The 14282-nt window shown below is 34.1% G+C and overlaps 4 protein-coding genes across 4 annotated transcripts in view; 3 read left to right on the top strand and 1 right to left on the bottom strand.

The window, feature by feature from the left end:
* Nucleotides 1-431: 431 nt before the first annotated feature.
* Nucleotides 432-2866, bottom strand: LOAG_18106 (hypothetical protein). The gene is made up of 6 exons (XM_020450774.1): nucleotides 2683-2866; nucleotides 2077-2199; nucleotides 1846-1956; nucleotides 1492-1557; nucleotides 1286-1406; nucleotides 432-1068 (listed from the first exon to the last, which is right to left on the bottom strand). The coding sequence occupies exons 1-6, from the start codon at nucleotides 2850-2852 to the stop codon at nucleotides 940-942; spliced, it is 720 nt and encodes a 239-aa protein (XP_020305510.1). The 5' UTR covers nucleotides 2853-2866; the 3' UTR covers nucleotides 432-939.
* A 1241-nt stretch (nucleotides 2867-4107) lies between these two features.
* Nucleotides 4108-5176, top strand: LOAG_18105 (hypothetical protein). The gene is made up of 3 exons (XM_020450773.1): nucleotides 4108-4222; nucleotides 4650-4802; nucleotides 4985-5176. Exons 1-3 carry the CDS (start codon nucleotides 4127-4129, stop codon nucleotides 5054-5056), a joined length of 321 nt encoding a protein of 106 aa, XP_020305509.1. The 5' UTR covers nucleotides 4108-4126; the 3' UTR covers nucleotides 5057-5176.
* Nucleotides 5177-5605: 429 nt separating this feature from the next.
* Nucleotides 5606-12169, top strand: LOAG_18104 (ATP-dependent protease La; the record flags this gene model as incomplete). Its single annotated transcript, XM_020450772.1, has 20 exons — nucleotides 5606-5819; nucleotides 5963-6062; nucleotides 6199-6297; nucleotides 6636-6727; nucleotides 7235-7396; nucleotides 7527-7692; nucleotides 7975-8166; nucleotides 8244-8378; nucleotides 8680-8858; nucleotides 8982-9111; nucleotides 9263-9385; nucleotides 9505-9612; nucleotides 9719-9880; nucleotides 9954-9991; nucleotides 10051-10200; nucleotides 10468-10576; nucleotides 10838-11012; nucleotides 11167-11468; nucleotides 11591-11755; nucleotides 12017-12169. The coding sequence occupies exons 1-20, from the start codon at nucleotides 5620-5622 to the stop codon at nucleotides 12167-12169; spliced, it is 2940 nt and encodes a 979-aa protein (XP_020305508.1). The 5' UTR covers nucleotides 5606-5619.
* Nucleotides 12170-12972: 803 nt separating this feature from the next.
* The window catches only part of LOAG_18103 (hypothetical protein), a 4159-nt gene continuing 2849 nt past the window's right edge, over nucleotides 12973-14282 (top strand). Inside the window, exons 1-2 of the mRNA XM_020450771.1 lie at nucleotides 12973-13265; nucleotides 13907-14161. Of these exons, the coding sequence (XP_020305507.1) occupies nucleotides 13045-13265; nucleotides 13907-14111 (426 nt within the window). The 5' untranslated portion in view covers nucleotides 12973-13044 and the 3' untranslated portion in view covers nucleotides 14112-14161. The remainder of the gene's footprint in view (nucleotides 13266-13906; nucleotides 14162-14282) is intronic.

The following is a 14282-nucleotide window of genomic DNA, read 5'->3' as shown; positions in this document are numbered from 1 at the left end:
TTATTTCTCATTAAAATTTACAAAAAATGTTTGTAGTGGCTTTTGTTTTGGCTAAAAATAAGATGAAAATTAAAATTCTTTGTTTGCGGCCAATCAATATTTTTTCTTATTCCTTGGTCCTTTCCATTCTCAGCCAAATATTACGATTGTTCTGAAAGATAGCGTTGTTGCTATTCATGCGAAAATGATAACGACTACACTTTTAATCCACCGATTATCTTCATCACACGGGAACATATGGGTATTTTTACTCCAAAAGTGGTGACGAATATGCATATAAATATATTAAAGTAATTGGATATATTAAAGTAATTGGGAAATATGATAGTTTGAAAATTGGTTTGCAACGATTTGACCAGGTGTACCTAGCGATGACATAAAAGTCATATTTAATTAATGAACTTCGAGGAAGCAGGAGATTTCTGAGTGGACACAAAATGAAAAAAAGACCAAGTGTGTACTTCTAGATTTATTGACTGTATTTAAACAAATAAAATTCAAAAAGAAAGACTCATACAATTCAGAAGCTAGATTTTTATAAATAAATAATGCAAGTAACACATAGTAATGGACAGCAATCACCTGCGTCCCAAAACAGTGGGAGATGTCAGGCCTAAGTGCGGTGTTACCGGGTAATTCCAAATAGTACAATCTATCAGCATTAAAATTCTGATATCGTTGAACAATGAACAATTTCTGATATCGTTTCCTCCTGAATTGTAACTTCGAGTCGAGAACTGCACCACAAACAATAAAATGCACCATACAGTGAAAGAGGCCAGATTTCCTGATGAATAACCGTTTATGATACCACCAACTAAATCAACTCCAAAAGATCATCGTTGCCATAGAAATCGTAAGGCTGATTGCTTTCCTCGCTCATGAGATCACAAGAACCTGTGATGAATTTTAACTAAAGCCAATTGTGACTAGAACAAATTATTTCTTCTTACGAGCAGCATTACGAGCATCACGTTCGATTTCAAACTGTCGATAATCTGTTCGAGATAAAAATTCCACACGATCAACATAACCTTTCTTCCCTCGGTTATGACTGGTCAGTTCTTCCTGCAATTTTAATTTCAGGGTGAAAACGAGCTTTAAAATCTTTTTTTCAAGGCAATTTCTACTTTCACAAGGGCAATGTACGCTTCCAAAATCCTTATGGCATTGAGACGATTTCATTCGATATAACTGAAACTAGAAAAAAAAAGTAAAAGAACGACGTGATCAAGAATATTTTTGAAAAAAACGATCCCACAAAAACAAAAAGGAAAACGAGAACCTGAATTCCTGTCTCATTTTTGAAAGCTCCCCAATCCTGCGCTGTTTTTTCGAGTACACTCACTTTTGCTTTCTTCGACAAAGCACTAATTGCGCTTGTCAATCCATCCGAAGCCTTTCTCCTAAATGTTTATTAATAATCAGAGGTTCCGCTTACTTCATTTCATTTTTCGTTAGGTTCACTTTATTTCATTCGTAAGCACTAACTTTTCACTTTGTACTAGTTCAGACGTCTTCCCTTCCCTTCCATAAAGTTCTGGTTTGTCCTTCAATCTGAAATAGAAATAAGATAACAGTCACGGTTAACCTATGAAAGAAATCTGAATATTTCAGCATAATAAAACATCAAAAGATCAAACGGCGAAAAAAATGGATCAAAAGATGTCAGGAGAAGGAACGATTTGCATTCACTACCGTGTGTTCAATGTCACGAGACCATACCTAGACGGGAACCTTCGAAAATGGTATGACTCTCTTTCAGCTAATTACTGGTTATAATTATTTCATTTATAAAAAGTCGGTTAATTATAAATGAAATTAACATCTCGAAATGGAACGTACGAAACATCCCTCCTGTCTGGTACACCACCGAAAATGTCGTCAGCCGTTTCCGTAGATAATTCCGGAATTTCATGCTTAATCATCGATACTCGTTTATCATCAGCAGTGGAACTAAATTTTAAGCACTTAAATATGTAAATAAAATGTATGAAAATAGAAAATCGACTTCACTCTGCTGTTTTTCAAACCGGATTAAATTTTTCAATTTGGATCATCTTCCGAAAATCTTACGTGGGTAGTGCTTCGCTGATTGATGATTTTGGCTTAGCATCACTTCCTCCGATGAATTCCTCAAACAAGGATTTCAACCTTAGCTGTCGTTCATCTTCTGTTTCCCCTGATTTATTCGTCTCTCTTGAAATAATGAACTATGGAAACCCTTTTCGATGGAATCATATTTGACTACTCTTGTCTAACTCAGTTTTGGCACAAAATCTTACAGACGGAAAGGACATGAGAAGAGAGGTAAACATAATCGAGAGGCAAAAAGGTACGATATTATGGATTTCATTAAATCAGCTTATAAAGCATTCTGTAATAAGAGAAGAGATTCTGAAACTAGGGAGGCAAATAGGTTTTAGTTTAAAATTTGGTGGGGGAACGGCTGGATTGAATAATCCCATGTTGCCACTGGATTATATTTCTCTTAAAGCCAGTCTATTGACAATATCAGTTTTGCAAGTTTCAGAACCTATAAGCTTTATTTCTATGCGGTAATGAAACCGGATCATTGCGGTAACCGTGAATGTTAAGGAAAAAGGAATATAAACATCGTTTCTTACCGACCAAAATATCACTTATAACATGTAAAATTGAGTCAAAGTTTTAATTACTTACTTTAATTCCTGTAATGCTGTCATCGAATTACTATTCATCATATCACCATCATTACTACTTCCTCCACCGTTCTCATTTGGTTCATCATCTTCGACGTCTTCTTCGGGATTCGATGGTACATATTCTTCATCATCTTCCGAACTACTCTTTTCCTCGTCGTTTTCAAACATTAGCTAACTTAATCAGTAGAAAAATATAACTATGTAAATTTAAATTTTTCAAAAAAATCAGATAAAAAGTACAAATTTTTACCAAAATTTTTTCATGGTTTAGAAATAGTCAAATTCCTGGGAGAGAAAAAAGCGCAAAATCACGTGAAAAACGTTTTTCACTTTTTGTATGTTTCATGAAATTAATGAAATATGCGGACAGACAAGTACACAAGCACAAATCATATATAGCACGCCGACCCGCACGAACATGTGACATGCAAGCGAATTGCTCTAAGCAACTGTCGAATGATGAATGGAAACAAAACGAATTTTACAATTATCAAACTTCGTATAGCTGTAGCTTTTCATCGATGACCGATTGAAATTTTGATTTCTAGTTTGGGTTGATCAAGCGAAGTTAAGGTCAGGGACTAAATGTCGTTTTGCTTATGTGAAAATGCCGTTAATGCGATGAGACTTCACGGAAATTTGTAACAAAATTGATTGAAATTTTGCGCAATCTTAGATTTCGTTGGGAAATTTGATGAAATTTTGCAACGAAATGATATTTGACCTTTTCTTTGACAATAATTGCTTGGTAGTATTTAAATCATGCATTCAAAATTTGGGCATTGTTGGTATATCTAAAGGATTTTTTTCCCAATGAACACATGTCTTTTCTCTGAGTATTCTCTTAATAATTTCCAACAGTTTTTGAATCTATTTCGTTTCTCGTTTTTCAGCATTTAAACTGATTGAATTTAATATTAGAAGTTTTTCCCTTTCAATTTCACTGTAAATGAAGGGTAGAATTTTGGAAGGTGGGTAAAGAAAAAGAAGCGGGTTTAAGAAGTTAACGGTTGGAAATCCACTCAGATATCTGTTTGAGATGCCTCTAATAAAGATTATATGGGATAAGTCTTGTATAGTTATTCGCGTCCTTTCTCTCTCCCTTACAATGTTAGCTTTTATTAGTTTTGTCTTACCTTTATTGTACTATTATGTCTTTTGGAATTTCGTACTTTACATTTGCATACTTTTCTTATTTCGTATTTTTTTTTCTTTTAAATTGTATAATATGATCACATTCTTGTTTGAAATATTCGTTTTTGATAATGACGATGTTGCTTTTGTGCCTTAATTATGACTAAACGATTCCATGGTATAAAGTCAGGAAAAATATCGATTCTTTTTATTTTTTGTTTTGTTTTCGTTCTATCGAATTTTTTTGCTAAGCCATATGCAAATACCGCCAAAATTGATCATTAATATAAATTTAAAGTAGAGGAAAAATGGATGGACTTATACAAATGTTACCGCCATCGTTAAGAAAATTTTCCACATATATCGATTTTGTTGGACAACGGAGAGCGGAACGAATTTTTCAAGTAATATTTCCATTAATCATTTCATTTAATTGAAGGATTTCTACGTCCCCTCACAGCTTCGAAAAAAGAGGAAAAATCCACTAGATATTATTTATCCAGACATGTAGATAAAATTTCCAGTTTGTTTGAAGGATTTGATGCAGTTCCTAACAGCGAATATCATCAGAATGAAATGATTGTGTAATTGTCGCACTTTTTTCGATGTCATACTTTTATGGTTGTGAAGTGATTATGGTGAGAATAATGTGGTTGAAAGGATTTATCCTGCTAGAATCGTTTGAAAATATGGTTACACTTAATTACTGAATAATCGTAATAGTGTCTAGTCTTCATATACAACCTGTAGATTTTATCGTCAAGACTTCTAGACTTTTAACTTTGGCAGTTTTAAATTCCATAAAACTTCATTTTAAATTACCGTTTATAGGTTATATTAGTGTTAGCGGCAGTAATCGGTTATGGTATTGGTTATGTCACGCAGCAACTATCGTATGCCATTTATACGGTATTCTGTGGCTTTATCCTGTCGTGTATTCTCGTTATACCACCATGGCCATATTTAAGACGTAATCCAATACATGTAAGTATTGTCACACTCGTGTCCACGGGGTTTTGTTTTCCGTTCAGTTTTTCGTATTTCATATTTCCTCTGTAAGTCATGGAAATTTTCGATATAAGTCGTCTTGTTTTCCCAGATGTTTCTTTGCTCACTTTACCGTTTTCAAAGTTCTTTATTTCTAATTCCAATCAACCAATTTGCAGTGGCAGCCCGCTCAAACGACTGTACCATCGTCTACGAATGTTCCATCGAAAGAGAAAAAGAAAACGAAATAAACTGAGAGACTTTTATAGGGATCTTTTTTCTTAGATTTTCCAGAATTAATTTATTCTCCTATTCCTTTATTTGTTAATGTTTTTTTTCTTTCGAAGAAATGAATAAAATTTTCTCCTAACTGTATGTTTGTTTAATAGCTATTTTATTGCCTAATCTTTTGGCTTAATATACCTATTCTCATGATGGATTTACTTAGATATCAGACAGAACACCCAAAAAGAGTCTAAATTTGTGCGTAAAGTATTCGGTGTGATACTCAAGTTCTAATCAGAAATTTCACATCTTGAAACATTATTATTTCGATAGCCTGATATTTTCCATAACTTTGGGTGATGGATTCTGTCATAAATCGAAGTTAAGAAATTCAATGAACGATTTTGTTCTTGAAGGATATCGTATAAAGGCTGTTTGGTTGTTTCGTTCTAATTTGTTATAAGTTCTAGTTTGTCGAATTAAAGATCCTTAAACTGAGATTCCAGAGTTTTTTCTCATTTGGTTCAAACGTTAAAATTGGTTTGCAACTAGCACTAATCGGAAAGCCATTCATCGTTACAGAAAATATATGCGCCTGTCATTGCAAACGACTACCCGATGCTTGAGGAATATCGAACAAAATGGTCGTTTTTTCCGGCAGTTAAGGCCTCTTTCGGTCCAACCTTATCATATTGCAGTATCTGGAAGCTGTAATTCTTCAAAGCGACAGCTTTTAGCCTTTCCCAGAGACCGATCATCATTTGGTGCATCTCATCGATTTTACAGCAAGTAAATTCAATACCACTTAAATTATTCTGGTTAGCTTTTTGACGTAGCAGTATTGTTTGCGAAAATAACTGAAGGTTATCTGTCAAATTTTCATTATTAACCATTGCAATGTATCTTCCAGCTTACTTCTTTTTTCTTTTCAGTCCACATGAAAATGGGAACGATAATGATGATAAAACCCCGAATGATACGAAAAATAAGGACACGGCAATCGTGGAGCAGGTCGAAGATATGTTAGGGGGAGTAAGTAATTTTGATTTTAATTTTCATGTAAGTGGTTTATAGGAAATTTGACATAGATTTTGTGGATATAACTTCCTTTTTGAGCCGATAATTTTTTTGAGATTCTATGCACATAAAGTTTTTTTTCTTTTTTCAGCCGATGAGTACGATTACTGTTCCAGAAGTTTGGCCTATTGTGCCAGTGATTGCTATCTCAAGAAAACCACTCTTTCCTGGCTTTATCACACGGGTTATGGTAAATGTATTTCAACTTTTTGCGAAATGTTTTTATATCCATTTCTAAATTTTTTGAAATATTTACAATTTAAGAAATTTCACGAAACGAGAAACAGTAGGGGTTAACCATTCAACACAAGATTTACGTCCATGGTTTATTACTTATCTTCAGCTAGGAAATACCACTATCTTGTTTCTATGAAAACAAAAACTGTTCCTAAAAGCGAGCAGCCTTGAAAAGAAGATATGGTTTAATGCTAGTTAATTTGAAGTAACTTGCGTGTGACGTAGTTAGCATCCTAATAACACTGGAAGGCAATGTTCTGTGATCTTGGAATTAGTGCAGATTTTATTAAGATCGCTAAAGATCAAGCATTAATGGAATTGTTGAGAAGGAAAGTGCGGATGCGTCAACCATATGTTGGAGTTTTCATGAAAAAGGATCCTGAGTGAGTTCGAGATATCTTTTTTTTTTTTGTTGCAATCCAACTGACTAATTGTCATTATCAATTACATCTTTCAACTGATTTTTCCTTTGCTAAATATAATATTTTGATAAAAGGTAATAAAATCGCAATATTGTATAAGTAAAAGAAAAAGAAAAAAAAAACTGATGTGTAATGAATTTGAAGCGTTTTGAATGATTACTGTTGTGATGGTTGGGATTAAAAGCTCATTATCTAAGTTGAAGAAGAAAAGGCTATGAGGATGACGGCTTTGGACATAGAAGTTTATTAATCGAAGCATAACACTCAGCTAAATAACTGGAATATTAGTTAATTGAGGGAAAATGATTGTGTGGGGGCATTTAGTTAATTGAAAGAGAACGATTATGTAAATGAATAGAATCGAACGGACTTTCTAGGTGAGAATTTGAAAAGTGTAAGGCCGATATTTCTTGTTTCCATTGCCTTGATTAGCCAGGCTGCGTTATTATTCTATTTATGCAATTTCAGGAATGATTCTGAAACAGTGGAATCCTTGTCTGAACTTCATACAGTGGGATCATTCGCACAAATCAATGTTATGGGTGATAATGGTGACAAAATAGAATTGGTTCTGGTCGCTGAAAGGCGCATACGTATTTTAGAACCGGTTGCTGATGATATTGATATATCGTAAGCGATATTTTGTTGAACTTTCTTCACAGTTAGACTTCCCAACTGATTTCTCTTAACTTTGATATAATAGCTGAAATAGAACTTCAAATTTCCCAGTATTTTCGGCAAAATTTCTTGCTCTGTTCAGTGAAAATATTGGCAAAATAAATGGTAGAAGGGTACGTCAAGAGCGTCGTAAACTGGTGAAAGAAAAAGGGAAAGATCAAATTGCGTTGACTACATCTCCAAAAGTTACTCTAGCTCGAACGGAAAATATTGTTTCTCAGCCTATTGAAAGAACAACGGAAGTTAAAGTATGTCTTCTCTTTGCTACCAATGAAAACTGTGGAGTAATACTTGATTGGTGATGTCAAATGTCGTGTGATTAAAAATGATTCAGTTTTTCAAGTGTTAAGTATAGATTTTATTTTATACCTATGTGGATCCTTATACATATTCTGGAACTAGAATATGATCAAATTTATCTATGGTGACAAATAAGACACTTATTGGATGAGTATGTTTCAGTTTCAGTTCGTTAGTTTGAGACATATTGAGTTAATTCTTTTATAATCATCCCTATCCAATTTTTTCAGGCAACAATGCAAGCCATAGTTAGTACAATTCGCGATGTGATGCAATACAATACGTTGTTTGCACAACAACTTGGCTTAACGGCAAATCCATCGAAAAATGTAGTTGACAATCCTATATATCTGTGTGATTTAGTTGGCTCGCTTGTAAGCGCTGATCCCAACGATTTACAAAATTTAATGGATGAAGAAGTTGTAAGTTATCCTGAATCCTTCATTGTGTTAGAAATCTTTGTAATTACGAAGCTTGTGAACTGTAATTCATGCTTTAGGTTGAAGAACGTTTGAAGTTAGCTTTGCTGTTGATTGAAAAGGAGAAAACAGTCGCAAAATTAAAGCATGATATTAATAAGGATGTGGAAAAGAAAGTTCATGATCAACATCGTAAATTCCTTTTGAATGAACAGGTGATTTTGAAATTTTCAATCTATTGAATATGGTATTGAAGTCTGAAAAATCTTCTTTACAATTTCAGTTGTTCAGATTTCCCATTGTTACATATCTGTTTAGGAAAAGCAGTTATCCGAAAATTTCGTAATATGATAAATCAATTTTTGCTCTAAGCTCTTTACTGGAGGTTATTTATCCGGTTTTTGAAACTTCCGCAATCCTACACCATTTTTGGAAGTTAAAGTTAAGCATTTAGGAACATTTTAATGATTTTTCCATGGTTAGAATTTTCAAATTTATCCGACTGAAGAATTTTAGCTGAAAGCAATCAAAAAAGAACTTGGATTGGAGAAAGATGACAAGGAAGCTCTGGCAGAGAAAATGCAAGATCGCATAAAAAACCTGAATGTCCCCGAATATGTCATGAAAGTAATTAAGGAAGAGCAAGCCAAATTATCCTTTCTGGATCCACATTCCAGTGAATTTTCAGTTGCAAGGTGTGGTTTTACATGCTTTTATTCCTTTTTTGGTGAATTTCAAATACCGTCAAGTTTTTTTCTTTTTTTTTAAAAATTTGAGACATCTTCATTTCTTTCTTTTTTTTTTACGATATCATCCAGGAATTACTTGGATTGGCTAACGAATATGCCATGGGGTAAGACATCGGAGGATGTGCTCGATTTGGACAGAGCTATTGCCGTGCTAGATGAAGACCATTATGGAATGAAGGATGTCAAGGATCGGATTTTGGTACGTTATTGAAAGCGAATACAGTCAGAGCACTTCCGTCATCCTTTCTTCTTGTTCTTACGTTTTCATGTACGATTAACTCTAACACTTTACTGAAAACTAAAAAAGCTTTTTGAGGTCAAGTTTTTATCCTTTATCTTGTACTATCTAGGAATTCATTGCAATTGGTATACTTAAAAAGAAAGTAAGTGGTAAAATCATATGCTTACATGGACCGCCAGGTACTGGCAAAACGAGTATTGCCCGATCAATTGCCCGAGCATTAAACAGAGAGGTAAGTTTTTTTTCCGTTTTTAGATTTATTATCGGGCATATTTATACAAAACTGAATTTTATACAAATAGATTTATGCTTATCAACGACTTTCTTGTGTAGTTTTTAAAAAATTTTCAGTACTTTCGATTTTCTGTTGGTGGAATGACAGATGTTGCAGAAATCAAAGGACATCGTCGTACATATGTTGGAGCGATGCCTGGGAAAATGATTCAATGTTTGAAAAAAGTTAGATTTTTTCAGGATTCCAGATACATATCTTTTACTTCTATACATACTTCAATGTATTCTGTTTTCCTTTTGACAAGTTCTTAAGATCCATTTCTTTCTTAAGGTGCAAACGGAAAATCCACTAGTTTTAATTGATGAAGTAGATAAAATTGGTGGTGCAGGTTACCACGGTGATCCATCATCGGCGTTATTGGAGCTATTAGATCCAGAACAAAATACCAATTTTAATGATCACTTTCTCGATGTTCCTGTCGATTTGTCGAAGGTTAGTTCGGCAGTTTATTTTGCTGGGAAATGTTGCAAGAGTTGCCTATCAAATTGCTTAGCTCAGACTGTAGCGCAGTGATTCGGTCCGAAAGTGGAACTTATTGAGCGGGTAGTGAATTTCATGTTTTTAAGTCGTTTTCAAACTGAAATAAGCTTATTTATTTCTAGGTATTATTTCATTTGCACTGCAAATATTACGGATACCATTCCGGGACCACTAAAGGATCGCATGGAAATGATCGAAGTCTCGGGTTATGTTGCAGAAGAAAAATTAAATATTGCACAAAGTTATTTGGTACCTCAGTGTCGAAAGGATAGGTCATTATTATTCTAATATTTTCCAGGAATTTAAGGCATCTTTAAATATATGTGGTGACATATTTTTGGCGGACTGCAGACTTTATTAAATTTAAATTAAACATTAAGATTAGAAAGATGAAGGGGAATTTGAATAGAACAAGCATAGAAAGTCAAAGTTATCGGTTTATCTAGTAAAAAGTACTAAGTAAATAAAGGTATTTTTTAATATTTGTTTCTGGGTTTCACCAGTGCAAATACTGTACGTTCGAAAAGGTTTCTTTCCAGCTCACTGGAAGAAAGTCAACTTCAGATAGCTCCAGAAGCATTGCAGACACTTATCAAGCACTACTGTCGGGAATCTGGTGTTCGAAATCTTCAGAAGCATATTGAGAAGGTGTACAAAGGTTTTCCTCTTAATGATAAGTTGAAATTTTGTAGGAAGTTGCATCGGCCCACTTTTTAAAGGATGGTTCCTCCGTTAGCACCTTAACTAAAATGCAGGTAGGTGCTCAGCAAAGGGACGAAATCCACTGCAAAAAGATTTTCTGTACTTTGCAATGTGATGTCAATATAACTTACAGTAATTGTTTTTGCCATGTGGTCCATGGATGCAGTTATTTATTTTCCACCATTTATTTTTTCATTTATTTTTCAGATATTTCGTAAAGCAGCTTTCAAAATAGCCGGTGGAAACAATCAGAATAATGTTCAAGTAGTTGTTGATAATCAGAATATCGAAGACTTTGTCGGAAGACCTAAATTCACCAGCGATCGTTTATACGATGCAACACCCATTGGTGTAATAATGGGTCTTGCATGGACAGCAATGGGTAAGTGTGCCAATTTTCCGGAGCACCAAGCAGTCTGAGAAAAGTTACGAGTTAGCTGAAAACAAATAGTTCTTACTATTGATATTATTATTGGTATCATACTGCAATGGCTGATAATTTGACTTTATATTTAAACACATCAAAAGTTTTCCAGGCGGATCATCCTTGTACATTGAAGCATGTTTACGACGGAGCTTGGCTACATCTAAATCGACTTTATCACGAAACCCAAGTACTGACAGTGGATTTTCAAACGATTCACCGAATGATGTAGTTAACTCATCGAAACCGGATGCAACTGTTCCATTTGGTAGTTTAGAAACTACTGGACATTTGGGTGATGTCATGAAAGAGAGTATGCGTATTGCTTACACGGTTGCTAAGAATATCCTTAGGAATCATTTTCCGGATAACGACTTTCTCGATAAGGCACATATACATGTCCATGTTCCAGAGGTTTGTTTCAATTTTCTCAGTTTTTTCTTGATATCGCAGTCCCATGGAAACATTGTCTCTCCGGACGCAAGTTTCGAGATTCGCACATTTTGTGCTTGACGGTCGATCCTTCGATTTTGTAGGGTGCAACACCGAAAGATGGTCCATCTGCAGGTTGTACAATAACATCAGCTTTATTGTCACTGGCTTTGAATCAACCAGCTCGACAGAATGTTGCAATGACGGGGGAAATTTCTCTCACTGGAAGGATATTACCAGTTGGTGGAATCAAAGAAAAAGTTATTGCTGTACGTCATTTGAAATTTTCTATATAATAAGTTTTTCACTTGAAATGTCGGATTCCAAACATCATTTTCAATTGCATGAACCAAATGTTATTTATTAAGCATGGATATTTAAAAAAATCTTACAAGTAGTTTTTACTGCGAATGAAATGTTGAGGAAATGTCTTTTTCCTTCCTTTTATTTTTTAAGAATCATTATCCATTCACTGCTGTCATACGTTACAAATTTAACGTTGTCCTGTAGTTAATCCGTTGATTTTATAGGCTAAAAGAGCTGGAGTGAATTGTATTATATTACCCGAAGAGAATCGAAAAGACTTCTCGGACTTGCCAGACTTTATCCGAAAAAATGTGGATGTACATTTCGTTTCATGTTATGATCAAATATACGACATCATATTTCCAGATATGAATTAATATGTTATGTTTATTAGTAAATATTCCATCTTGATGATTAATTGTGCATTTTCTTCACTTTTATGAGATGTTTTTATTTTTGAGGAATTTGGTGATCTGAACTTTTATTGCTTCCAGTGGTCCATCTATTTAAGAGAATCTTCAACAAATCTTTTCGAGTTTGGTGATAGTAAATAGAAATACCTCTATCATGATTCATATATTAGTGCACAGATATAACGTATTTTAGGTGATTTTTCTTCTTAGCTTCATTTTATAACTAATCTTTTCATTACAGTGATATTACAGTGATATGTTTCCAGATCATAACCATAGCAATAGTTCTTGTCAAAAAAGATGAACGCATGAATGATTCATACGATTTCAGTGCTTTCTTAGATTCATGATTATAGGGTATTCATCATTTTGCATATCGGTTGTTCATGATGATAAATATGCAAAAATGACGAATGTGCGATGACCATAGGGTATTATTCCACGCCATGTTCAATGTCCTGATAAAGTCGCTTTGTGTGTGTGTTTTGAAAGTTGCAGTAAAAATGTAAATTTATGATTAGTTAAAATTCTTCACTTCAGGATTCATTCTTTAATCATATTTTGGAACTGTGTGGTGTGAATAGGCAGTGATGGTTCTCCTGGATTTTCCATTTCGAAATAATTGAGTTTTCATGCATTTAGTTAGTCAAAAAAGTTTCTTCTTTCATGAATTACCTGTCTTTTGTTTACATGAATAGGCGTATTTTGTAAGGATCGGCAAAGTTGCTCCGAATTTCGAGCAGTTTCTGTTATGTCACGTTTTATCCAGTTGCTTAGAATAATGCATGGGAACTGATTGTTTCCGATGAATTTCATGGCAAATAATTCTGAACTCAGTTATGCGACTTCAATTATTCTTGCGACATTCACTTCTGCGTCGTCACTTCTCCGCTGAAAGGTTTGATGGCAGAATTCCTTTGGAATGTTTGCAAAAAACAGTCTCTTTTCGGGAGGATCGACAAGCTCCTCAGGTTGAAGTCCGTATTCCATTGAAAGCTGATTGGATCCCAACGAGAATAGCGGAAGATCTAAGATTACGTTATCCACACAGAATTGATCGGTTAGTTTTGAATTTTTGGTTCCAAACTTTAAAATTAATTTAAAAGGGTTTTGAAATTCTCGGTGTTATTTATTTTATTTTAACCGCAAGACGTGCACGTTATACATGTTGTAAATAAAAATTATAATATCCTTCATGTCTAAAATTTTTGCTGAACAAATTTCAGATAAAATAGTTGATTAACTGAAAGACAGTATAAAAACGGAATGCGAAATATCAGGTGGTGGTTGAAGCATGAATTTATAGATATATAAATTCCAGTTTGTGAGCGTTCGGAAAAAAACTTTTGATATACGTAGTTGTTTTTTGCAATATGTTTATTATTGCCCTATTTAATCTCCATTTATCTCCATTATCGTATTTTCTTGTCAGTAATCTTCTATCATTTTAATTTCAAAAACATCGGAATTATTGAACTGATGATCTTTTGCAGTAATAAGAAATACATAACATCCCAACTGGATCTGATCATTAATTTTTCCAGTTTTCGCTATTGCTATACAATGCTGGAAATAACAATAATGTCAGGTGTTTAGGAATGTCGAATTTGTTCATACTGGTGGGATAAGAATATCATGTGCTTGATCAGAAATGAAATGAAGTCAGTTGAAGCCAGTCTGAACAAAACCGTTTTTTTGCAGGAATGGTCTATTGGTGATTGAATCATGTCGGACTTATTCAGAGCAGCTGAATATGGCTGATTGTATCGATAAATTACGCAGCGCAATGCTGGAATGTCAGGCGGTTTTGGATGGTGTGAAAAACCATGATGCAAAATTAGACTCAAGAGTCGAAGTGAAACTTGATATTAAGCGACGACTTGCTGCATTCGAAAGCAAAGTATAGGTGTCATTATTCCCGTTTATTTATGGGTGTACTTTCCAATATTTCCTACGGTAAGTGAATTTGTATACCTCTACTTTTCATGAAAAGTTTTCGAGAAATGTTGAGCCATGGATTTTAGAATGACAGTGGTCGAAAACATATGACTCGAACTAGTTCTGAAAATAGATTCTG

This window comes from Loa loa (assembly GCF_000183805.2).
Source record: "Loa loa unplaced genomic scaffold supercont3.196, whole genome shotgun sequence".
NCBI classification, from domain to species: domain Eukaryota; kingdom Metazoa; phylum Nematoda; class Chromadorea; order Rhabditida; family Onchocercidae; genus Loa; species Loa loa.
Note: the sequence above shows the minus strand (reverse complement) of the source record. Positions and strands in the feature narration are given on the sequence as shown.